The 26,607-nt window shown below is 45.5% G+C and overlaps 1 protein-coding gene across 3 annotated transcripts; it reads right to left on the reverse strand.

Annotated features, from left to right (window-relative positions):
• Positions 1-527: 527 nt before the first annotated feature.
• On the reverse strand, positions 528-10,599 carry LOC107379485 (moesin). Of its 3 annotated transcripts, none has more exons than XM_015950656.3 (14): positions 10,058-10,599; positions 9,337-9,420; positions 9,161-9,256; positions 8,934-9,056; positions 6,712-6,863; positions 6,517-6,600; positions 6,300-6,446; positions 5,795-5,891; positions 5,032-5,195; positions 4,761-4,891; positions 4,419-4,573; positions 3,933-4,025; positions 2,520-2,753; positions 528-1,119 (listed from the first exon to the last, which is right to left on the reverse strand). In XM_015950656.3, the coding sequence occupies exons 1-14, from the start codon at positions 10,064-10,066 to the stop codon at positions 955-957; spliced, it is 1,734 nt and encodes a 577-aa protein (XP_015806142.3). In that variant the 5' UTR covers positions 10,067-10,599; the 3' UTR covers positions 528-954. The 3 variants fall into 3 exon arrangements, with proteins under 3 accessions (XP_015806142.3, XP_054594492.2, XP_015806913.1); XM_054738517.2 differs by having other exon boundaries at positions 10,065-10,139; XM_015951427.3 differs by lacking the exons at positions 6,712-6,863; positions 8,934-9,056; positions 9,161-9,256; positions 10,058-10,599 and having other exon boundaries at positions 9,337-9,395.
• Between the last annotated feature and the right edge of the window lie 16,008 nt (positions 10,600-26,607).

Genomic DNA, 26,607 nt, shown 5'->3' on the forward strand with positions numbered 1-26,607 from the left:
TTTACAAGGCAGAGCCGGTTCTGCCTTGTGGGAAACTACAACACAAGCTGGGTGACGAGACTATATGAATCAGTTTAACGTGATATATGCGTCAGTTTGTTTCAAAACACATGAATAAACTGTCCTAATTATTAGGTTAACTGCTATGTTTCAATTTAGATAATTTATTTAGATAAATCTTTGTATATTTTAGGTTTTACCCTTAGTATGAAATGATGATTGAACATTTTTACTGTTTTTTTTCCTTTATAAATAAGAAAAAAAAATACTGAAATAAAATGATATTCTGATAGGTTGGTAAAAACTCACAAATTTTACAAGAATGGATCCAGTTGGATGTTGTGAAATGCAGCAAGGATTTTTGTTTTCATCAGACAAAATATATTTTTGTTAAAGTGATAATCTGTGATAATAATGCCTCACAGAAAGTGATGCTCAGTCATCTGTGTGGTGGAATACACACACACACACACACACACACACACACACACACACACACACACACACACACACACACACAGATTGCATTCCTTTATACATTTTTATTTCTAAGTTAATAAAAGAATTTTGTGTTTGGACAAAACAGAAAAAGCTTCAAATCCACATTGGAAAAGTTTTCTAAAGGCAGCCAAGTCAGTCCAGGACAACTGTAATGAGAGCAGCGATGATATGAGTTTATATCTCTGACCAGATGGATGCTTTTTTCACGTGTGTGTGTGTGTGTGTGTGTGTTCCTGTATTATTAAAAATGTGACCTATTTTTAAGAACAGTTGTAATTCTCCAAGTGAAATCCCCTCAAGGGAAATATTATGGAAGATTAAAAGCAACAAAGAACATTACAATAATAATAATAATAATAACAATAGAAATCTGTCACATTTAGTTATTTCAAGACTCCTACTCTTCTAAAGTCTAGCCTGATCCTGCTCTCAGGATGGCTCAGAGGAAGCCTCTCACATGGATTCAAATTCATCAATGCGCTGTTTGGTGTTGCCCTGACGAATCATGCGCAGGGTCTTGTATTTGTCTCGGCCTGCCCTCACGTTCTCAGCGTGGATCAGGTCATTGGGGGTCTTTTTGCTCTCGTCCACAGCTCTGGCCAGCTCGGTGCTCAGGAACTGAAAGAAGAAGCAGACAAGAATAGAGTTCTCTTGGCTGAGACTATTCAGAAAACCTCCACTATACTTTCTGAGTTCTGTTAAAAACACTATTGTCAACAGTTATTAAGACCATTTTGTGTTGGGTCACATAAACAACATGATATCTTGTTCCGGCGGTGAGACCGAGACGAGTCCTGCACTCTGGATAAAACCAAAACAACGATAATGCACCAGTGCAACGTACCGGTGCAATGATGTTTAATTAGGTAAAGTGCACTTAGTTCTGGTGGAGCACAATTTGTGAAAGTAATTACTCTGACATCTTTACATGAGAGTAAAACAGCATCGCTGCAAGCAAACAGCAGAGAACATACCAAACGGCTTAAATCATAAACTGGGTGACACGGGACACGCAAGCAGGAACCTGCTGACACGGGAAAGCTACAAGACAGGTCATCTTCCTGAACGTCAACGCGGAACATTACAGCCCTCATTATTCGTTCAGAAAACCAAAAGTTTTACAGTGAGTCACATGTTTACGCTGCCTTTATTTATTTAATTATGGCATCCAGATCTCAATACAGGACACGTTTCCCATGGAGGAGTCACGGGGAGAGGTACTAACACACGTTAGTTAATACACATATAATGCATATGTAACTACTCTACACATTTTGAAACATTAATAGGAATAAGTGTACTTTTTTCAAAATAAAACACCATGCAGACCCGTGGTTGTGAAATAAATGCCCATTTATTTTGAATGAGCGTGAATATCACCAGCAGCAGTGAAATCCAGCACTTCTGGCGCAGTCAGAGGTCAAATCTAATGAGCCTGTAGAAATGACAGCATGATGCAAAACCAACATGAACGTTTGTAATATTTCGTTTTGGTAGAAATTTTAAAGAAACTTCTGCTGAATTTGAAGCCCAGATGCAACAGGAAGTACGGTGTCACTGCGGCTGGTTGTGTTTGCATAAAAGTATTAACTCGTGTGTTTGCTGCGTGTAATTTGTTGGAATGTAATCTTTACACGGTCGTAATTAGAAATCCTTACGAATGTTGTTTTAGTTTGGACTTGAGCTAACTCTGTGGCCATCTGCTGTTGGAGCAAAATCTTTGTATTCACACTGACGCCATGTTTTTGCTGTTATGGTAGCCTCGTTCCAGTTGATTATTAAGTTTAGCAACTGTTCTAAAATCCACATCCGTTCACCCACTGCCTCATCAGTCTCACCGTTCACCAAAGAGCGCTGTCTATTTCACAAAACATCTTTCTCAGAAACCAATTTTCTGGCTTTTTAAACTAATTTGCTGCTCTTCTGAAAGCCCCACGCCGCTCTATAACTGCTGACCCTTCAGCTGAGCAGAAATCTGTAAAAGCAGGAGGCCTGATTACATTCCAGTGGTCTCTAACCTTGAGGTTTTTCTGCAGTCGCTGGTTCTTCTGCGTCTCGGTTACCCTCTCCTCCTCGCTGCGGTCTTGGACCATGCACGGAGCAGTCAGCTCAGCGCTCGCCTCTGCGCTGCTCTCATCTGTCTCGTCGTGCTCCAGCATTTGAGGGTGGACTGAATTCTGGATTTGGACCCCTATCAGTTTAGTCTTCAGCTCCTCTTTGGTTCGCTCCAAATCTGCTTCCACCACGATGGCCTGCAACACACAAACAAGCTGAAGTGAATTCTCGGATGTCAGACAGTTTCAACATTTAATTTGACTGATCCTTGCTTTTAAACACCAAGTTCACACATTTCATGCATGTGCGGTGGTCTCTAATAAATGAATGCCTTGTAAGAAGATCTGTGAGGGGAAAAACGCTCTGACGTTCCTTTTTCAGGAAGTAGAATTCAGCCATAGCACAGGTGAGCAGAAAACGGCAGGATTTGGAGTCTTACTTCCTGATATTGGGACATCTCGCCTCTGATTGGCTAACAGCAACACGACTCTACCGCTGCCTCTGTTGGTTTTGAAACGTTTATGTTTTATCCCCACAAATAACACAAGCCTGAAGGAGTACTGTCGTGTGGTGGAGTTGCTAATGCTAACGGTTAGCTTCTACTAGCCGAGGCGTTCTCTGCTCTCTCCTAGACGCTAAATCAGCAACTTTCTCGTCACGAGCCAAGACGCTTGAGTCGAGGAATGCTAATTTTTACAAAGTGGCGTAGATCTGTGCGGCTTTTTCCGAGCCAAGCCTTTCCACGTCTATTCTCTATCAGAAGCCGATGCAGAAAAAAGGGGCAGAAGACTATGTTCACGTTCAGCTTGCATGTGAAACTCGGAATGACCGATCGTGTTACAAAAATAACAAGTAAACCAACAGTTTCTCAGTGAACTTGGTCTTTAACATTTCACCTGACTTTTATCTAAAACTTTGACATTTAGCTGAGGGAATGAGCCTCAACACAAACTCTGAGTGCTAACACGTGACCTCCCAACATCATGGCAGCATTTGACCAGTAAGGCTATAATTGCATTCATCCCAACACAAGATTATCTTAGTTCAACACTCTGACATGAGAGATGATGAACAACAGGACTTCATTAAGCGCAGCAGTCTGAAATGTCATTACAACTCTGCAGCACATTATTTCTTATCTGCACACTATTTTGCACGCACTTTTCATAGTCACTAAGGAAAATTTGCATCTTCGTTTAATAGTTTCGCCTTAGCCAGCGATGGTACCTTGGGGCGACACTGATCCAATTTATTCAAAATACACCCATCTTTGGCTCATAATCTCCTATTTTGCACAGATCTGGCGTCACACGTCTCTCTTTGCTCGTGTTGGATTCACTCTCCATCCCTTTCATGGCTCTTTCATTTTCTCTCACCCTTTTCTGCCATCGCTTCGCCTCGTCGTCTTTTTTCTTCTTGGCGTCTTCCAGCTGGGAGATCTTAGAGGTAAGCTCCTCCAGCTCAGTGGCCTGCACAACCATGCACACAAATGGAATAGAAGAGTTAAGAGTACTTCTGATCTCAGGTCATTGTGCTCTGTCTGTGCGTGTGATGTGTGCAAGAAGGAAGGGGCTTGTGTGAGTGTGTGTGTGTGTGTGTGCGCGCGCGAGTGCAATTTATGTTTACATGCAGAACGGTGGCTCTAGTTTGGCTAAAAGTGATGCTTAAATGCTGAAATGGGACGGGAAAACGCGAAACAGGATAGTTTGGAATTTTCTTCACTGGCAAAATGTGTTTCTGGCTTTGAGAAATTAATGATCCTGCAGATTTAAAAATAGTGTGAAATTCATCGACATTTATGGCAGTAAGTTTGTGAGATAATTAGTTATTAATCTGAATAATAAAAATTGGATTATGATTACCAGGCTCTCCTGGCTTTGGGTTTCAGAATCATGTAGCAGAGCTGCTTTAGCCTCCACTGCAGCTTTGTGGTCCATGTCCAAACGCTCTGCCTCTTCCTGAGCAGTCGTTCTTTCCTTTTCTAACTCCAGCACTCTACGAGTTTGCTCCTCCAGTTCTGAGAAAGGAAAATGAAACATAAAAACGACATCCACACGTGCACTAATCATCCCTCTACACACCTGAATACACGGTACGGCTCCAATAAAAACTGTTTTACCATAAAAACGTTCTTCCTGAGAGTTGTTAAAGACAAAAAGTAAAAGTGGAGTTAATAAACATTTGTATTCAGAGAGTTGTCGGACCATCTTGAGCTCTCTTTGTCTGCTCTTCAATCTGTCTCAATCTTTCCATCAGCTCCATGGTCTCCCGAGCAATCTTCTCTGTTTCCTTCTCGGCATTTTCTCGCTTTTTTTTCTCACTCTCCAGTAGAGCCCTGACAAGGAGAATTGTGCATAAATACACGTCTGATAACAAAAAATAATAATAATTCTGACAGTTTTTTTTCTTAAAGTAGAGAGAACACAGCGTAAACTGTTAAATAAAAGAATTTATTATTTCTCCCCTTTCTTGCACCTCTCCATTTGCCTCTTGTTCTTCTCCTCTCTGGCCTGCGCCTTCATCTGCTGCACCTCGATGGTGTCGGGTTTGCGTCTGCGCATGTACAGGTCGTGATTTCCCATGCATAATGCCAGGATGCGTTTGTTGATGCGAAGACGGGGCACATAGAAAACAAAATCCTTCAACAAAAAACAAAATCAACAATTGTGATTAATCAATATGACACAGCAACAGATCTCTTATTTCTCGGCATGGGTTTGTGAGTTCTAAAGGGACAGTTTTGTTTTTGAAGACTTGTTTTCTTTCTGTATTTTTTCTTCCCCAGACTCTTGGATGATTCCTTGATTCTGGGCATGGAGTCAAAAGACGGGCGGAGGGGCTGAACTCGTGTCTGCAAATGAGATCAAGTAGCAGCTGCTGTTGAAACTCTACTCGCTGTAATTTATGCCGGTGCAAATTGATCATTTCAACAGTAACAAATGGGTTTCTGTCACACCTCCTGTTTACAGTGAAAGAAAAAAAAAACAGATCTGCACCCTTTTGAAGACACGTTTAAAGACCTTAAGGCTTGTGTTTTCACAGCCGAAACTGTTAGCACAAAGTTGTCTAACTGAGGGAGAAGGAACATTTAATGACTCCACAAGCTTTAAATTAAAATAAGATCAAAAAGACCATTCCAACAAATCTAACTTCCCTAAATAAGTCCTGCAAGTGCTCTCTGTTCCATGTGCCAAGGCCTTAATAAAGTTTGTTCATTAGTTGTTGTTTTTTTTCTCACCGGGGCTTTCTTGTCGATCGGCTTGATGACAAATTTCTTGTCATTAAATGAAATGTTTCTTATTTCACTCCACGGGAAGCCAATCTTTGGAGTCATCCTGTAAAGAAACAGTTTTGTATGTAAGAATTTACCAGAACCAGAAGACACTAGCTGTTTGTGAGACGACGTGTGGTTTGAATTAAAGCATCTTCATGCAAACGTGCTGATGGTGGCGTTAACATGTCCGCCGTTTCAGTTTGGCACAAATGGATTTGCCAGTGGAAGCAGCTGCCAATACACAAAGTAGAGCTTATGCAGATGTTTAGTGATGTGAGTATACAAATATTTCACAATACTTCACTCAGAACCATAACTGCCAGTCCTACGGTGGGTGGCAAGAAAACACACAAAACAAGCAAAATAACAGAAATCAAATGACAACATTTCTAGAATTTCTTTATAAAAAATCTTTTTGGATCCACGAGTTTTGTTTTGGTGCAATTTAAGTCCAGAAATGATGTCCTACTTGTCCTTTTTGTCGTAAATATTCAGCCCCAGCGCATCCACGCCCAGCCACAGCTCTGACCCTTTCTTGTTCTTAATGTTGAAGTAGTTGACCCCGTACATCTCCAGGTCCTGGGCTATCTTCAGATACTCCAGCATTGCATCCTCTCTGTGGTGCAACAAGACTTTGGTAAAACTTGACAGAGAAAGAAACCATTTTTGTAGTGAGATTTCAGCACCTCAGCATTCCCTTGTGCTCTTCGTGCCACACCTGGATCCTTTCCTCCCACTGATTCTTATTCAGCTTGTGCTGCTCCAAAACCCTGGTGTTAGCAGTAAAGAGGGCCGGCCCATTAGAATTCAGGTGACTAAAACTGGAATTACGGCGAACTTTGAGTTTTTTTTTTTTTACTTATATGCATGGGATGCTCTACCTTTGTGGCAGCAACCTCTCCTTTGTGAGATATCCAGGGACGTGGTAATCTTTCCTGTAGTCCCCATGTTTGACCTGAACAGCGTACGAGGCCAGAAGCACCGCCGTCTCCGGTGGACAGTAAATGTCGTCGTTTAGGATGCTCTCCTTCACCTAGAGCAGTGAACCAGGACAGGACTGTCTGTGTAAACGTGCCACTCACAGTTGGTAGTTTTATTGTTTCTCACAAAAAAGACAAACAACACGTGTTCAGGTGTTCTCGCACATGGATCTGGTTTTCGTGTGCAGAAACAGCCCACGAGTTGATGTTCACGAGTCACAGTGAAAGCCTCAATAGTCATTAAGAAGTGTTCTACATATTGTTTTCATTAAGATTCCTTATTTAATAATTCCTTTGCAGGCTACCGTGCATGTACACCACAGCATCACTAACTGGATCAAGATGGCAACCACAGCTGACAGCTGGTAGCGAAAACACTAGAAACTACAGACCTTTTCAGAAACTACTGAGTCAGCTCTGTTTGTTACCAAGAATATCCCACAAACCACTGGATGGTTTTAATTACACTTCTAGAAAGTAATAACTGGATGTCCATCAACCGATTAACTTTTGCTGTCTACCCAGTTCAAGATGGCTGCTTAGCAATCGTACACCAACAACAGCAAAAACGGAATGGAACTCATTTGTTTACATGCTAAAATCAGGTATGAACATAGCGAAGAGTAATCTCTGACACACGCTCAGAACGACTGCCAATCGTACGAGCTCTTTGAACTTTAAAGGTGCATTATGTAAGAATGAAGTTAGAATGACAACCTGTGGTCAAATGTGGTTACTGCAGCCCAGTTTCCAAATGCAGTAAGTTCAGTAGATAGATACATTTCACTGTAATATCTGTTTGTTGGTAATGGAAAACGATACTTGAGATTCTTTTAGAGCCGACTTTTTGCATCTTATTTAGTGTTAGCTCAACATTAGCCTATACACTTCTTTATCCGGCTGAGAAGGAAATCTGTTTCAATGTAATATTCCTTTCAACACAATTAAGAAATTTGGCTGTTTTATGATTATTTCACTTTAAAATTCTTACATAATGTACCTTTAACGTTGCCATTAGCTCAGTGTTTGCAAAAACACGTTGGTAATGTCCGACGTGTTTTAATATTGTCTGACGAGAAACACGTCTGACCGGCATGGGTCTTATTTTAACTTGCCAAAATAAAACGAAATTCTTGAAAATCCCAAACTGCTGACTGTTTGCTGTGAGTCCGTGACAATAATCCGTCAGAGATCATCTCTGGTCTCTGCAGCTGCTTGCAAGAGCATTTTAATTGATCTGCGCACTGGGAGCTTTCAGCAGCTGTGGTACAAAAGTAAGATAACTTAATCTCTTAATATCATAACATTTGTATTAAACTAAAATAGCAGACACAATAACATTTAGCACCCTAACGTTATATGATTATCTCTGATCATTTTCTGATCAATCCTGTTGGTTTAGTTTTCTGAACCTGATGTGGTTCATGTAGCAGAAAATCACATTAATGGTTCCTTTTTAAAATGATTTCAACAGATTATTGTCACAGTAAAAATATCTGTAATATGTAAAGGTCAGAGGTCACCTCAAAGCCCACTTTTGAATGGATACAAATCTGAGGCCCACGAGGACATTGTCCTATGTGGATTAAAAGTGTCCCACGCTTAGCAGTCATGGTTCAAACGCTTTACCACAACACGGCTATCTAGTAGTCAACCCAGTCTGGAGGAGGAAATGATCAGATCAGAAAAAGCCAGACTCTTCTACATGACAAGGAAACTTAGTATTCATGGTCATTTTTGCTTGTGACCACAGAAGAAGAGAACAGAGTGAGTCTCCGCTTGTAGAGGCTAACCGTTTAGCATTAAAACGATCACATAAAACGCTTCGCTGTTTTAGGAGAGACATGCAAATATTACCATTTTGAAATGAACAGAAAGAGATAAATGTGTCATTTCCCTTTAGCAGAGCTGCTTGACTGAAACAACAGTTTCACCATCATGTCTCAACATAAACTAATCAGGGTTTAAAACTGGTAAGACAGGCAGTGGGCAACGTGCATTCTTTCAAGGAATCCCAGGCCTTTAATTTCTTTTTTGAGCTTCAATAACTCCAGGATGAAGTAATTGTAGGGTGTTAATCCTTTCCATTTGCATGAAGAAACAGAGATGAACTGAAATCCGACCTGCAGAAAGAAGAGGCGCTGCGTGGCCTCCTGGATCAGCTCCTCGGCCACATCCTCCGGGTAAAACTTGGCTCTGAACTTGATCAACAAAGGATTGTCCTTCTTCACGTCCTGAGCCATCACCTGGGATGGACGCCCCACAGGGAGGGAGTTGGAAAATTGAGACGTCGATTAGTCGCAGCCAGGTTATGATGTTTGGGGTTTTAGGATTCAAACGTTCACCTCACCCTCTTGTTCATCTTCAGCCAGGTTGAGTAGCCTTTGCTGTCTTGATACTGGAGACCAAAGAACCACGTTTCCCTCAGCCCGATGGTCTTCACTATCTGAACACATCAGTGAATGGAGTCATCATCACATGTTTTATTCTCTCAGAGGATATATCTGATTGTGATTCACGCGCTACCTGGTCAAACAGCTGTTTGCCAGTTGTGCTGGGCAGGATGGCAAACTCCAGCTCTGCATCCATTGTTGTAACTCGGACATTTATCTACAGGAGAAAAGAGTGCAGATGAGCTCCCTGCTCTTCGTGCAACTGAGTCACCATGGAAGCATTAAGGAGCATGCAGCTGGGTGCAGAAAGAGCACCACCACCACCTCCATATGACTTTGATTATTCTTTAGTTCAACTCTAAATTTCCTGTCTTTTTTAGACCTAAAGGAGTTTTTTTTCTGACATTCTTTTGCGCAATTAAGAGGTTGGTCACACAATTCATCACAGAATCCATTATGTGATTTTTAAAAAAGGTGTGGTTGATGGGTCAAAGCAGTGACACCACGTGCTGCATTTCTTTACAGAAGCTATTCTAGACCGACTTGTCAAGCGAGGGCAAATAAGCAGAAAAAGTAGGATTTATAATTTGCTGAATTCATAATAAAACTGTCTGAGATACGCGGCGCAAGTCTCACATCCTAAACACGCTGTTTAAATTCAAAAAAGAAATAGAAAGAAAAAATAGAAACAAAGCTTGATGTTTCTGCAATTTGGGAACAATTCCATGAAAAAAACCATCAGGAAAAGTTACACCTAGAGGAAAGCTTGCAGGTGTAGCTTCAGCTACACGTCGTTCATTTAAACTTAGATTTTAGCCAAGCATTACAAACACAACACAGATAGCTGTACTTACTGTTGACATTTGTATGTTTTAGCAGTGGCTCGAGCCCTTCTTCAGAGAGGTGCTTGCTGCAGCCGCTTCTTTGCACAGTCATATGAAAGGGCTTGCAATACCTCCAAGGATTACACCGAGTGAGAATGGGTCTTTGTATTGTTCCAAAGTGCCTCTTGTTTAGTTAATCCAACTGCAGCCCCGGTCAAGACATTTTAAACAGGCGGTCCTTACCTTCTGTAAACACATTACCTCTCAAACTGCCCAAATGATTTGACTTGGTGCCACTCATCCTATAGACACAATTGAACTTTACAGCAGTTCGAGACGGTTTAAGTCTTGGGTTTTTCTCTGTAGAAGCCAAATGTCCTCCCTCTGCACGCTTGAGTGTTCCAGTGTGTCTGTATTTAAACTACACAAGCTGGAATTGCCTTATTGGTTTCGCTGCTGGACCAGCACAATATTCTTTGTTCCAGGACCCACACTGAAGCTATCCAATCACATTCCAAACACAATAGTTAAGCTGGTTTTCTGCATCAACTCACATGCTACAGCAGCTAAGTGAATGCTTTTGACGTTGTGCAAAAGAAACTACGATGACTGTATTTCAGAACAGGTTTTAACAACGAATTCTTTCAGAAAATGCATAGAGACTTGCTTATAGAGCAATACTCAGTCTTTAGATAACAACAGGAGAGGATTTTTTCACAAGCTTCAGCTGTTTTTAAAGTATTCTGTGGTACATACAGTGCCTTGCAAAAGTATTAATACTTTTACACATGTTGACACTTCACATTTTATTATTTAGAAAAATAAAAAACTGTGAAAAGAGAGGCTGAAAGTAGCAACCATGGTCCTGGAGTGTTAATGCCCAAGATGTTTTAAATGTTTCCCTGTTCCCCAGGTTCCGCTGCTCCAACACACCTGATTTTAATTAGTAAGCAATTAACATGGGGCGACGGTGGCACAGGATTTAAGTGTTCGCCCCGTAATCGGAAGGTTGCAGGTTCAAGTCCATCAAGTCTGTCGCTGTTGTTGTGTCCTTGGGCAAGACACTTCACCCACTTTACCTGCTGGTGGTGTTCGGAGGGATTGGTGGCACCTGTGTACGGCAGACTTGCCTCTGTCAGCGGTGGCTACAATGTAGCTCATCGCCATCAGTGTGTGAATGTGTGTGAATGGGCGAATGATTGGTTGTGTTGTAAAGTGCCTTGGGGGGTTAGGGGCTTTCAAACTGTATCCACGTGCTATTGGACAACAAACATCATAACATACTCACCACTTCAGATACCGTACCATACCACTTTATTTATATAGCACATTTAAAATACAGTGAGAGCTCACCCGTGATGTCAGTCTTTGGGCCAACCCGCCATACTCCTTCAAAGAAGACGCAAACACTTGCTTTTTCTAAATGAAGGACTTAAGTATCTCTATCTAGTTTTGACTCAAAGATAAGCCCCAGTCTAAATAGTCCAGAGTTGATGCTAAAGCTGTGTTAAATGAGCCAACGCCGTCTTAGTGGCTTTGCTCCATTGCATCTTTCGATTCACCAATCCTGCTCACTTCAGACTTCCAGTAGAAGTCAGAGACCTGCATGCTGCAGAAATGTTCAGATAACTCGTCAGTTGTCGGGTGTATCAGAGATGGTCATGAAAGGAGTACAGAGAGCTGGCGGACTGCTTTGGGCCATGTTGTGGAAACAATCAGCTAATCACAAATGTGAATTAAAAAAAGAAGACTGTTGTAGATTTCAGAAGAAGTAGGTCAAGCTTCATCTGCATCATGGAAGAAGATGTGGTGGTGGTTAGAGTATATAAATTCCTTGATGTCCACCTGGACTTCTGACACGTCTGGAGATGCAACATTGAAGCCATCTACAAGTAGAGGCAGAGTAGGTTCAGGGTTACCCAGCCAGTGACACCGCTGAGGTGTGAGCCATCAATCAATCCAAGCAACATCGAGTTGTTTCAATCAGCTTCTGGTTGGCAGCGTGGGCAGATGCTGAAGTCCTGCTGAAGAATGAAATCAGCATCTCTATGAAGCTTGTCAACAAAAGGAAGTAAGAAGTGCTTGAAAATGTTCTGGTGGTTGACTGTGGACCAAAACCAGCAGATGACATCATCACTGACTGTGGAAACTTTACACTTGTGGATTCTGAACCTTTTCACTTTTCCTCCACACTCATGGACCTTGATTTTGAAAAAATCTGCTGACTTTTTTCCCTCTGCAACTGCGAACCATTGAGCAACGGTCCAGGGACTTCAATGTAGTATTCTTATTAAAATTCTACTTTGCATGCGCGATTCATTTTTATGCTGTTGAGTAAACCTCTGTCTGTAGCACGGAGCTGCAGTTCCGGAGCTGCCGATCAGTGTGGGAACTGGAGAAGTGAATAGCTCTGTGTGTGTGTGTGTGTGTGTGTGTGTGTGTGTGTGTGTGCGTGCGCGTGTGTGTGTGGGTGCACCTATTCTCCGCATCGGAGCTCTTGGCCTGGGGAGCAGACAGCTGCTCAAACGAGTAATCAGTGTGTGTGGCACAAGAGTATGAGGACACACAAAGCAAATTAATAAAATAATGTGATTCAGAGTCTCCAAAAATAACACAGTGCATGCCCGCCTTTGTTTACTTTAGAGGACAGCGCAGACTTTCCCGCATGTATTAAACGCCGTCCACAGGCTCAGGGATTTCCACATTCATGAGAAGTCCCTCAGATTTATATGTAAACACTACACCGCCCGTTCAACACCGAACTCACGCCATCCAGCCCAACCAAACCCCGACCATGCCGACCCTAATGTGTAAGCACCATAAGTATCTCAGGGTCTTGTTCACAAGTGAGGAAAAGCTGGAGTGTGAGATTAACAAGCAGATTGGATGTTGCGTCTGCGGTCGTTGTACCGGTCTGTTGTGGTGAAGAGAGAGCTGAGCCAGAAGGTGAAGCTCTCAATTTACTGGTTGATCCATGTTCCTACCCTCATCAGTGGTAACGAGCTTTGGGCAGTGACCGAAAGAACGAGATCGGGGATACAAGTGGCCAAATTGAGTTTTCTCCCCAGGGTGTCTGGGCTCTCCCTTAGAGAAAGGGTGAGAAGCTTGGTCATCTGGGAGGGGCTCGGAGTAGACCCGCTGCTCCTCCACATCGAGAGGAGCCAGTTGAGGTGGCTCGGGCCTCTGATTAAGATGCTTCCCTGGTGAGGTTTTCTGGGCTTGTCCAACTGGGAGGAGGCCTAAAGGGAGACCCAGTACATCTTGGAGGGCATATGTCTCTTGCCTGGCCAGGGAACCCCTGGAAGAGCGGGCCCAAGTGGCTGGGGAGGGGAAAGTCTGGGCCCCGTGGCTTAGGCTGTTGCCACAGAGAAAACTCTTTCCTGAGATTTTAAACTTTTTCCTCGGTAAAACCACTAAATCATGAAGTTTATCTTGAAAATTACTTTAGCAACTTTCAGTCTCAATTTTGTGTGTAAGCAAGCTTTATAAATGAGGCCCCACTTTTTTCTCCTAAGTCCAGGTAAGGTGCTTTGGACGTTGTCTCTGGTTCAGGAGTGGTTTGACAGAAAGCATACGACATCTGTGCTGTAGCTCATGTGTTGGACTGGTCTTTTCGAAGGTGCTTTGGTTCCAGCCTCAGTTCTCTCCTAGTGAAGATCCCTCAAATTCCTGAATGGATTTAGCCTGACAGTCCTCTCAGGGCTGTGATTCTCCCTGTTGCCAGTGCACCTTATCCCACTTTCTGCTTCCACTCATTTTTCCATGAATAATCTTGGACCAAGCTAGCCTAGTGAACTAGACCAAATTCTTGCTTTGCAAAGTTTGGTCTAGGCATGCTCCATTGGAACCTCAGCAGCTCCTACCAGGACTCTGGCTAGCCAATCACAGCTCTCTAGAGGGGTTTCAAACACATAAAGAGCTGTGATTGGTCCATAATGGTGGGTCAATCATAGTGCTCTATCTGCTTAGTGAACAAATCACAGAGCGTTATCTGCTTTGTGGGCCAATCAGGGCACTCTATATGCCTGGTGGGTGGGATGATGCAACAGAGTGAAACAACATTCATTGTCCAGTGGAATGCAGAGATCATTTGAAAGACAACGGTAGAACCCGCCCCACAACCGAGAGCCGTCAATGGAGCGTGGCCAGACTAAATAATACATTTATTTAGTCTGGCTTGCCAGGCTATGACCAAGCAGCTTGCCCAGCCTGTTGACTGGGCTCCAGATCACCTGGGCCATTTTTCTTCACCTTTATCCTAAAATTCATACAGAAATCTGCAATTTGAAATCTTTCAACAACCACCACAAATGGCATAATTGTAAATTTGTGGAACCTTCTAGAGTCCCAGAACCTCCAAGATTCTTTACAACACAACAGTCATTCACTGATGCATGAACATATTCACAGGGGAGAATATGTTCTGGTGTATCACATCATATCATATCATATCATATCATATCTCATGTCATATAAATTCGTTTCACTTATTGTATTGAATCATATCAAATCGTATGGTATGTATCATATAATATATAATATATAGTATTGTATCATATCACATTTCATATCGTATCAAATCAGATCAAATATTTCAGATTCCAGAAATCACAGGATGAGATGGAGACTCTTGTGCGAGCACATGCGAATGATTACTTGTCGATGAATGGTAGATGGTAAATTCATGAGAAGGATTGAATTTGCGGGATGCATCATCAGTCGTGTACCTCTGGGCCATGGGGTGTATCTGCCTTTGACACTATACACCCTACCCAGACACGGCCAGCTGTAGGTAAATCAGACCCCAACTTGCACCCCAAGTTATATTAGCTCTGAGAGTTGCCTTGATGTCAAGTGGTGAAGGTCTCAGGGGTTTGTGCATGGCATCCTGATCCCTGAGCTATGTCAGAAACGCCCATTTACCTCCTGGCACACTACTTGGGGGCCCAACTGGGGTCATTCATCTTCAGCTAGAGCCATTGGCTGCTTCTTTCTGCTGCCTCTGATGCAGCTTTAATGGCTGTGCGCTCTTTTTGTCCTTTGATTCCCACATCCCTCAACAATTTTGTGGTGGATGTTCCCAAAAACCGGCTGCACCCAACTTCCACTGAGTGGACTTCCCTGTTCCAGCCATAATTTTTTGCTTCTGCGGCTAGGTTGGCATACTTCAGATGATTCAGCTCAAATGTCTCCTCCATGGAATCCTCCCAAGGTACGGTGAGTTCAATTATGTAGGTGTAGTTCCTTCACGAACAAAGGCAGTTGCCGATGTTGTTGATAAGGTGTTGGGCATGGGCAGTAACAGGGTGTTAATACTGGATCCTCCAGTGTTGCAGCAAGGCTTTTAAAACTTGGTTGTGCTTAGACCAAGGCCTCCCCTTCCTAGCCTAACTTTACTCACAATATCAGCATGCCTAAGAGCCGCTGTTGCCTCCTCTACTGCTCTTGCTGGTCTCCACTTGCGCCCAGTGACCAGGGCCGGTGCATTTTCTATGATCACCGGATCTGTGGCTTTGTTCAAGGTCATCTGTAGCCGTGTTTGGCACATTTAAACTCCTCTGTCAGGCTGGTGAGTGGCAGCTTTAAGACTGTCTCCGCAGAGGCTTATGGTGGTGAGGCAGTGCAGAACTCCCAGCCATTTCTTGATGTGGGCTGTGACTCTTCTCTCCAGCTTCTCTATTGTCTTGATGAACACCTCATAGACTATCAGGGGCCACAATATTTGAGGTAACAAACTGTACTGGAAGCACCAGACCTTTAATTCCCCAGGTAATTGGGTGCTGTCAATCGCTTGAAGGCCGTCACTACACAGTTGCTTCACCTGGTCTTTATCTTTCAGGTTTACGTCGTAGTGCCTTCCAAGGCCTTTGACTGGCTGCTCAGATACAGTGGGAATTTGGTAATCACTGATGAAGAGCTGCAACTGAGATGCTGCGTGACTTAAGCTTAATTTATACCTCTCAATGAGCTCCACATGGGAGAGGCACGCACGCAAGTACGGAGACGTTTTGCCTTCAGACTTCATCTCCTGGGGAGTGTTGCAAAGCAATTCCCTGCCAGGACAACAGAGGTCGTAGAGCTGTTTTGTGGTACACTGTCATGTATCCGGTCCAAGATAGTGCATTTACTATTGTGTTTTTTGCATTTAAGAGAATTTTAACATGGACAATTTGTCTCTCCTTCTCCTCCACCTCTTCATGGTCTCACCACCTTTAAACCCACGTTTCCCATCATTTCCATCCACAAATAAAACGCTTGCTGCATATATTTTCACTCCACCAGTCACAGGGGAATAAAACGTTCATAATTTTAGAGTTTTTTCACAAGGGATTCTTCAAGATGCTTTGTGGCTGTCGCTAGATATGTTCAGCCCTGGCAGCACTGGCGTCCCGATCAATCACAATTCAATTCAAAGAAACTTTATTAATCCCAGAGGGAAATTAGAGCAAGCTTGTGTTCTCCGTCTTGTCGGACGGATGTTTAGAAAAGAGAGCTTGACTTCGTTCGTCCTTGCAAGCCTGTTGGAGAGCCCTTGAAAGGACGGATGATGGCGTTGCATGCGTCCGTTCCAAAGACGGAGAAGTATGAATTAGGCTTTAGATGGTTTAATCTTCATATGGGCCCAACTGATTTTCTCCTCAAGTTTTCTGAGTAACCTCCTGGTGCATGGGACGCTGGTAGTCAGAGTGGTAATGCTGTCCATATTGACTCAGATTGGAGGGAGACGCCTGCAAGAGCCGAGTCTTTGCCGAGGCTCAGATGATGATCTCCATCGCCATGGTAAAAGCCAGGGGAGAGACAGTGCATCTAGCTATGATGCCTACTTCCAGGCACTGCCAAGGCGTAGTGAGGCAAAATTGCAGGTCCTGAAAGTATTCTTTTACTAAGGTTGTGATGGTGTCCGGGATTTTTAAAATCCCGAAAGCAGTCTAGAGGAGCTCGTGGGGCACAGAACCGAAGGCATTTGCCAGGTCCAAGAAGATCACGTGGAGGTTTCTTTTTTCTATCTTTTCCAATTGAATCTGGTGCTGGATCATGCTAGAATGTTCTAGGCAACCAGAGAAGCCAGTTAGTCCTGCCTTTTGTACCGATGTAGCCACATACTCGTTTCTGTGCAGGTACTCAGCCATCCTTTGTGCAATTATATAGTATTGTAGCATATCATATACAGTATTGTATTGTATCATGATGTATCGTAATGTATCATATCACATTATATCATATCATAGTACAAATGATCTTCAGCTCTCCAATGAAATCTTACCCCAAAACCTGTAATATGTAATTATTATGTTTGCTTTTATGTTATTTTACTTGATCACTTCTTTCCTTTTAATTGCATTTCTTGTATCTGATATTTTGTTTCAAGTACAAGTTTTAGGATTTGGAAACATTTTAAATAACAAGAAGTTAAGATAAAAGGAAGAAACCTTAAAGATTATGTGTTACATAAAGGTCAGCAGTCAAATTTCAGCAAATTTGTTCCTTGACTGTGTTACTTCCTTTGTACAAAAGGTCAGATTTCCTTAAGTTTTATTCCTTGGATTGGAGCACGTGTTTGGAGGGAACTATGGAATTAAGGCTTGTTGAAGTAAATGTACCAGCAGTCATTTTTTTACCTGTTAGAAATATGGGTGTGACCTAGGCCTCCAGCTGAACACTGCTCATGATACAGACTATGACAACAATACAGAGAGAAAATGTCGGAAGGTAAATTGTTTTTCTAAGCAAACATAAAACTTTGATCCTGGAACCGTGGCTAGACAAAGTGTCTCCAGAGGGGAATGCTTTGTGGAAACAGATTCAGCTGTATCCAGAACTCTTTTAGGCTAAAACTGCTAAATCCTCTAGATATTCTTAATAAATTAACGCTGTCTAGAAAAATCAGGCAAACAACCCCCCAAATTCTGATGAGGAAACTATAAACTACTAATGGATAAGTCCAAGACAGACATGTCAGGCTGAAGCAGAAAGGCTTTAGCAAGAAGACACACAAGGAGAATGACTCTGCTTAGCATAGTGTCAACTGTCATTAACGTTCCTCCACTGTCTCAATCAACACATGAAAGGCATCAATGAGAGTTGTAACAGAATAAATGACACTACTACAGCTGCGTTTGAAATGAAGGGTCACTGTCTGATGATGCTTTTTAATACAACGATCAGGTTTCCACATGGCATTAAAGAGACCGCTTTGGCTTTGGAAAACAGCTTGACCTCTTACTCTTTAACTCTGCTCTGCCGCCATGTTTCCTATCATCAATATGAAGGCTATGTTTTGTCAGAAAACTGAGGCACAGCCATATTTATATCAGGTGAATACCAGCTGCATGCAGATTAGGTTGGGCAAGCCAGAGGTGAACAGATGAAAACCATCCACTACAACTCAAAGAACTCTCTGAAATTCAACAGCAGAAAACAAGAACCCAGTTAAAAGACACAGTCAGTTATCTTCCAGGGTTATTGCATAAAATAATGGTTGTCTTGTACTGGTCTAGGGAGTTGGATAGGCCAACACGGAGCATATACTGTAAGGTCTATTCAGGGGTTCTGGAGAGGAGGGTCCGTCGGATTGTTGAACCTCAGATTCAGGAGGAGCAATGTGGTTTTCATCCTGGCCGTGGAACACTGGACCAGCTCTATACCCTTAGGGGGATCCTGGAGGGTAAGTGGGAATTTGCCCAACCAGTCTACATGTGTTTTGTGGATTTGGAGAAGGCGTTTGACCGCATCCCTCGGGGAGTCCTGTGGGGGGTACTCCGGGAGTATGGGGTACCAGGCCCTCTGATACGGGCTGTTAGGTCCCTGTATGACCGGTGTCAGAGCTTGGTCTGCATTGCCGGCAGTAAGTCGGGCTCGTTCCCAGTGAGAGTTGGGTGAGAGTTGGACTCCGACAAGGCTGCCCTTTGTCACCGATTCTGTTCATAACCTTTATGGACAGGATTTCTAGGTGCAGCCAAGGTGTGGAGGGCATCCGTTTTGGTGGCCTGAGGATCAGGTCTCTGCTTTTTGCAGATGATGTGGTCCTGTTGGCTTCATCAGAACGTGATCTTCAGCTTTCGCTGGAGCGGTTCGCAGCTGAGTGTGAAGCAGCTGGGATGAGAATCAGCTCCTCTGAATCGGACACCATGGTCTTGATTCGGAAAAGGGTAGAATGCCTTCTCCGGGTCAGGGATGAGGTCCTGCATCAAGTGGAGGAGTTTAAGTATCTCGGGGTCTTGTTCACGAGTGAGGGAAAGCTGGAGCGTGAGATCGACAGGCGGATTGGTGCTGCATCTGCAGTGATGTGGGCATTGTACCAGTCTGTCGTGGTGAAGAGAGAGCTGAGTCAGAAGGCGAAGCTCTCGATTTACCGGTCGATCTACGTTCCTACCCTCACCTATGGTCATGAGCCTTGGGTAGTGACTGAAAGAACGAGATCACGGATACAAGCGGCAGAAATGAGTTTTCTCCGAAAAGTGGCTGGGCTCTCCCTTAGAGATAGGGTGAGAAGCTTGGTCATTTGGGAGGGGCTCGGAGTAGACCTGCTGCTCCTCCACATCGAGAGGAGCCAGTTCAGGTGGCTCAGGCATGTGATCAGGATGCCTCCTGGACGCCTCCCTGGTGAGGTTTTCTGGGCACGTCCAACCGTAAGGAGACCTAAATGTAGACCCAGGACACGGTGGAGGGACTATGTCTCTCACCTGGCCAGGGAACGCCTTGGGATTCCCCCGGAGGAGCTGGCCCAAGTGGCTGGGGAGAGGGAAGTCTGGGCCTCTCACCCTAGGCTACTGCCCCCGAGACCCGACTCCGGATAAGCAGATGAAAATGGATGGATGGATGGATGGATGGAATACCAGCTGCATGTAGATTAGGTTGGGCAAGCCAGAGGTGAACAGATGAAACCATCCACTTCAACTCAAAGGACTCTGAAATTCAACAGCAGAAAACAAGAACCCAGTTAAAAGACACAGTCAATTATCTTCCAGGGTTATTGCATAAAATAATGGCTGACTTGCACAGGCCAACACGAAATGGGGAATATGATGAAAGTTGGTTGCAGGATATAAAGAGGGATTTGCGTGGTATAGTGTGGCATGACTTCAGACTGACCAAGCGTGATTTGAATGAGCAGATTTAACAAAGCAGACTTGAATTGACTTTACGGTGTCCTACAGTTTAAAGTCACATTTAAAATCATATTGTTGTTGACTATACGTAGCTTGGGAGATCAAACGTACCGTATCCAAGAAGTCTGTGCTGTCTCCAACCCCACTTCCTTGTTTCTGATAGTTTTCTTCCAACTCCAAATTTTAGCTCAGTGAAACTGACTGGGTTATACCCAGTTTTGAGTAGATTAAGTGTAGCTACAGTGAGCATTTTGAATTCAGTGACTGATTACAAAAGGTGACAAATTATAGATTTTGTACTGAGTTTGATTAGAAGTTTCCCATGGAGGATTTCATGTTTTGTTTGTTTTTGTTCCTTTACAAGACAGAAAGCCCCCAGAGATAAATGAAAGCAACAAAAGAAACTTCCAAACAAGAAGAAAAAATCTAATCCGCTCTTTCAAAGTCTGCATTGTCTTATGTGTGTTTTATTGTGGGGATTTCTACCACTATTTATCTTTTATGTAGATTAAATGGGTTAAACTGTACAAGCTCCTTTCCACATATAAAGACCCAGTGTTTTTATCACCAAAGATGTCAAATAAGATCACTTCATATTGAGAAATAGAAGTGTTATAGCTCATTTGGTCTTGAAAGTTATAAAAATCTTTCAACATCTGGTCTGTGATCATCCAAGCTTGGATGTTGAATCAGCAAAAATTTAAGCTCAGTGTCTGTCATGATTTAAGTTCCAGGACTGTTTTCATGGCTTTTTGCTCCTCATCACCCAAGCACTTTCACCTGGGAATACATTGTCTCCACCTGTGTCCCCATGTTAAAACCCTCCTACTGTCTTTATGGGTGTCCCCGCAAGGAAAGTTCACCATTGAGCAGGGTTGATGGTTTATCCCTTGAGGTGCACGTGGCAGGGGTGAGGTGGTGCCCACTCCTCACCCCTGCCACGTGGACCCAAGGGATAAACCATCAATCTTGCTCCATGGACAACTTTCCTCGCGGGGTAACACCCATTAGGACAGTGGGAGGGTTAAGCTCCCTGCAGACACAGCTCCAGAGCCATCTTTATTTGTGATGCAAACCTGTTTCAGGTCATAGTCAGTCACATCAAATCAACCCAGGTAAGTCAAGTCAAAGTCATATTATTTCAGGTTTATGTTTGTTGCAAAGCTGTATAAAAGAGAAAGTTTTGACACTGTATTCTTCGATACACGGTCACAAGGTATATGTAGCCTTTGATAGTTCCAAACAGCTCAGTGCTGCAAGTCATTATGAGCGGCTTGGGGCAGGACTGGATGCTAAAATTACCCTTTTCTCATTTCCACATGGATTTTTAGGTGATTATTGACCAATAATATGTATTGATTAGTACACTGATTTTGTATTTTATCAAAGCATTTAACTTTTGGAGCAGCAAGGACAACATTTATCAGTTTTAGGGTAGCCAGACTGCAAAGACAAAGTAGAAAACATTTTGGGCACTGATCATATTTAGGTAAAATTTGTATATTTAACATAAATATAACCAAAGTAGTGTAACAAGCCAATTTGAGAGCTTTCAGTTGTTCTCTGCATGCTAGCATAGGGATGTTATACTTTATGTACTAAGACCAAAAAAAATGACAAAGTTGATTTATTTCAGTAATTCCATTCAAAAAGGGAAACTTGTACATCAAAATAATTCATTACAAACAGACTGGTATATTTCAAATGTTTATTGATTTTGATTTTCATTATTAGAACTGTAGACACATTATTGTGTGTGTGTGTGTGTGAGAGAGAGAGAGAGAGTGTGTGTGTGTGTGTGCTCTGTCTTCTCCATCCCCAGTGAGTCATGGAGGATGGCTGCTTATACTGAGCCAGGATTCTCTGGAGGTTTCTTCCTGTTAAAAGGGAGTTTTCCTCTCCACTGTCGCTGCATGCTTGCTTAGTATGAGGATTGCTGTATAGTCACTGACACTAGTCAGTAACTTGATGCAATTTGCTGGGTTCCTTATATAGGACACATTATTTCTGATTGGCTTAATGAAGTGTGAATTGGAATGTTTATTATGTGAAGTGCCTTGAGACGACTCTTGTCGTGATTTGGCGCTATATAAATAAACTTGAATTGAATTGAATTATTATAATTGACAACTATGGAAATCCCAAATTCAGCTGGGTTTCCCTCAGCACCTTGTAAGCCTGGCGGGGGGCCAGACCTTACTTGGTCCCCCACCAGCCAACCCGGGCTTAGCAAGTTTTGCGGGAGAAACACTGAGTTCTGTATCTCAGAATATTAGAATATCGTGAAAAGGTTCAATACTGAAAAACTCCTGGTGCATCACTCTAATCAGCTATTTTACTTAAAACATCCTGCAAAAGCCTTTCAGTCGAGTTCTGTAGACTACACAATCATGAGGGAGACTTCTGACTTAAAAGTTTTCCAAAAGATGACCAATGACACCTTTCACAAGGACAACTCTGTGTCCAAGCACATTAATGGAACAGCAGTAGCTCAGGAAATAAAGCGTTCTGTCCAGTAATCGGAAGGTTGCAGGTTTAATCCCGACTCCCGCCAAAGAATGCTGCTGTTGAGTCCTTGAGCAAGACACTCAACCCACCTTTCCTGCTGATGGTGATCGGATGGGCTGGTGGCGCCAGTGTATGGCAAGCCTCACCTCTGTCAGTGCGCCCTAGAGCAGCTGTGTCTACATAGCTCATTATCACCAGCGTGCGAATGGGTGGAGGACTGACTGTGTTGTTAAACACCTTGGGGGGTTGTAAAACCCTAAGAAGGGTTAGGGTTATACAAATACAGGCCATTTATTAGACAGGTGAAGGGAAGGACAAGATGTGGTAGAAAAAAGTGTAAAAGCAATATGGATACCCGCACCCTGGAGAAGACTGTAAAACAAAACCCATGCAAAAATGTGGGGGAGATTCACAAAGAGTGGACTGCAGCTGGAGTCAGTGCTTCAAGAACCACCACACACGGACGTATGCAAGACATGGCTTTCAGCTGTCACATTCCTTGTGTCAAGCCACTCTTGAACAAGTGTCAGGCGTGCTGGTGAGTGGAGTGGAGGTGAGGATCCACATGCTGGGGAGGAATCAGGCAGGCAGACAAACTGGGACAGGTAAAGTCTTTTAATAAGGAACACGCTGACATGGAAACAATGAGCCAACAAGAGACACAGAACTGAAGGGGTTTAAATACATGAGGGCTGGGAGCTTGGGTGATTGGAAAACGAGAGGCAGGTGGGAGCAATTAACAAGGACACATGACAGAACAGAATGAGGAGACAAGACAGGGTGTGACAGTACCCCCCCCCCCCCCCACCCCCCACCCAAGGGCGGATCCCAGACGCCCACAGGAACACAGAACAGGGCGGGTGGAGGGGTACCAGGAAGGAGGGCCAAGAGGAGTCGAGGGACCGGTGGAGAGGAGGCAGGGACCAGCAGAGTACGGGGGCCTGCGTCTGGGGCAGAGGAGGAGACGCTGACGGGCTCTTTGGGGCCTGCATCTGGGGCAGAGGAGGAGACACCGACGGGCTCTTGGGGGCCTGTGTCTGGGGCAGAGGAGGAGACGCCGACGGGCTCTTGGGGGCCTGCGTCTGGGGCAGAGGAGGAGACGCCGACAGGCTCTTGGGGGCCTGCGCCTGACGAGGGCAGGACCGGCGGTGACCGGAGGCAGAGACGCCGGAGGAGACGTCCTTGACTTCTGGACTGGGGGCGGCGGCGTCAACCTCTGGAGTGGAGGCGGTGGCGTCGACCTCTGGACTGGAGGCGGAGGCATCGACCTCTGGACTGGAGGTGACAGCATCGACCTCTGGACTGGAGGCGACGGCGTCGACCACTGGACTGGAGGTGACGGCGTCGAACGCTGGACTGGAGGTGGCGGCGTCGGCCACTGGACTGGAGGCATCGGCCTCTGGATTGGAGGCGGCGGCGGCCTCTGGACTGGAGGAGGCGGCGTCGGCCTCTGGACTGGAGGCGTCGGCGGTGGCCTCTGGACTGGAGGAGGCGGCGTCGGCTTCTGGACTGGAGGCTGCGGCGTCGGCCTCTGGACTGGAGGCGGTGGCGTCGGCCTCTGGACTGGAGGCGGCGGCATCAACCCCTGGACTGGAGACGGAGTCGACCACTGGACTGGAGGTGGCGGCGTCAGCCTCTGGACTGGAGGAGGCGGCGTTGGCCTCTGGACTGGAGGCGGCAGCGTCGGCCTCTGGACTGGAGGCGGCGGCGTCGGCCTCTGGACTGGAGGCGTCGGCGTCGGCCTCTGGACTGGAGGCGGCGGCGTTGGCCTCTGGACTGGAAATGGCGTCGACCACTGGACTGGAGAGGGCCACGACAACTGGATTGGAGACGGTGTCGACCAGTGGACTGGAGACGGCGTCGACCACTGGACTGGAGACGGCGTCGACCACTGGACTGGGGACGGCGTCGACCACTGGACTGGAGGAGGAGACGTCGACCACTGGACTAGAGGAGGAGACGTCGACCACTGGACTAGAGGGGGAGACGTCGACCACTGGACTGGAGGGGGAGACGTCGACCACTGGACAGGAGGGGGAGACGTCGCCTCTGGACTGGAGGAGGAGACGTTGGACTGGAGGGGACGTCGACCTCTGGACAGGAGGGGACGTCGACCTCTGGACTGGAGGGGACGTCGACCTCTGGACTGGAGGGGACGTCGACCTCTAGACTGGAGGAGGGGTCGACTTCAGGGCCGGAAGGGTCGACTTCAGGGCCGGAAGAGGCGTCGACCACAGGACCGGAAGAGGCGTCGACCACAGGACCGGAAGAGGCGTCGACCACAGGACCGGAAGAGGCGTCGACCACCGGACCGGAAGGGGCGTCGACCACATGACCGGAAGGGGCATCGACCACATAACCGGAAGGGGCGTCAACCACAGGACTGGAAGGGGCGTCGACCACAGGACTGGAAGGGGCGTCGACCACAGGACTGGAATGGGTGTCGACCTCTGGAGTGGAGGGATCGACTTCTGGACACGAGGAGTCGTCGACTTCTGGACACGAGGAGACGTCGACTTCTGGACACGAGGGGGCATCGAATTCTGGACACGAGGGGGCGTTGACCTCAGGGCTGGAGGCGTCGACCTCCGTTGACTTCTGGACACGAGGGGGCGTCGACTTCTGGACCGTCGGCTTCTGGACCGCCGACTTCTGGAGTGGAGGAGGAGCTGCTGCAGACGGGACCGCTTCCTTGGCTGAAGCCGCCGGACTGGGCTCTGACACCTGGACAGGCCAGCCTGGGGGAAGAGCCTCTTGGGTCACTGCTGGAACTGGAGCTGACTGAACTGATGGCGCCGGTAACTGGGAGAGCAGGGAGGATCGATTGTCCAGCTGGAGCTCCTGGAGACTGAGGCTCTGATGGAGTTGGGCCAGCTCAGCTTGGAGACCGGCGAGCTCTACTGGGTGGACTGCTCGATCCTTTGGCCTAGAGACGAGGGAGCTGCTGACTGGACCGAAACCTTCTCCTGGTGATTCGGGGGGGATAGGGTGTCCAGCTGGAACTCCTGGAGGCTGACGAGCTGACGGATCCGGCCAAGTTCTGCCTGGCGGCCAGCGAGCTCTGTCTGCTGGGCTGTAGGCGTGGTTCCTCCACCTGCAGATGACGGAGGCGCTGATTGGACCAGAGACGGGACTGCTGGTCTGACTGGGGGCGGGCCCAAGCTGGCACGCCGAGCTGGGGCAGCGGCGAGCTCGCGGCTCCGTCCTGGGACAAGGGGTGACAGCGGAGCCCGGCATCCTTCCCAACGCCGTGGGCCAACTCTCCATCGGGCTCCGGGAGGGTGGAGAGGATTGCTGAGGCCCGGGCTCGGCGGCGGCGTCCGCGGCGAGGCAATGCTGGAGGAAGAGGAGCCGGCCGGTGGTCCACGGCGAGAAACTGGAGCAGGTGCTCCCAAGGGATAACCTCCCCGTTGGATCCTTCTGTGGGTTGGTTCATTCTGTCAAGCGCGCTGGTGAGTGAAACGGAGGTGAGGATCCACACGCTGGGGAGGAATCAGGCAGGCAGACAAACTGGGACAGGTAAAGTCTTTTAATAAGGAACACGCTGACATGAAACAATGAAACTAACAAGAGACACAGAACTGAAGGGGTTTAAATACATGAGGGCTGGGAGCTTGGGTGATTGGAAAATGAGAGGCAGGTGGGAGCAATTAACAAAGGCACATGACAGAACAGAATGGAGAGACAAGACAGGGTGTGACAACAAGAGACAACATCAGAAGCATCTCACCTGGGCTAAAGACAAAAAAGGATTGGACTGCTGCTGAATGGTCCAAAGTTATGTTCTCTGATGTAAGTAAATTTTGAATTTCCTTTAGAAATCAAGGTCCTGGACTCTGGAGGAAGAGAGGAGAGGCACAGAATTCACAATGCTTGAGGTCCAGTGTAAAGTTTCCACAGTCAGTGATTATTTGGGGTGCCATGTTATCTGCCGGTGTTGGTCCATTGTGTTTTCTAAGGTCC

The sequence above is a fragment of the Nothobranchius furzeri genome, chromosome 1 (assembly GCF_043380555.1).
Source record: "Nothobranchius furzeri strain GRZ-AD chromosome 1, NfurGRZ-RIMD1, whole genome shotgun sequence".
In the NCBI taxonomy this organism is placed as follows: domain Eukaryota; kingdom Metazoa; phylum Chordata; class Actinopteri; order Cyprinodontiformes; family Nothobranchiidae; genus Nothobranchius; species Nothobranchius furzeri.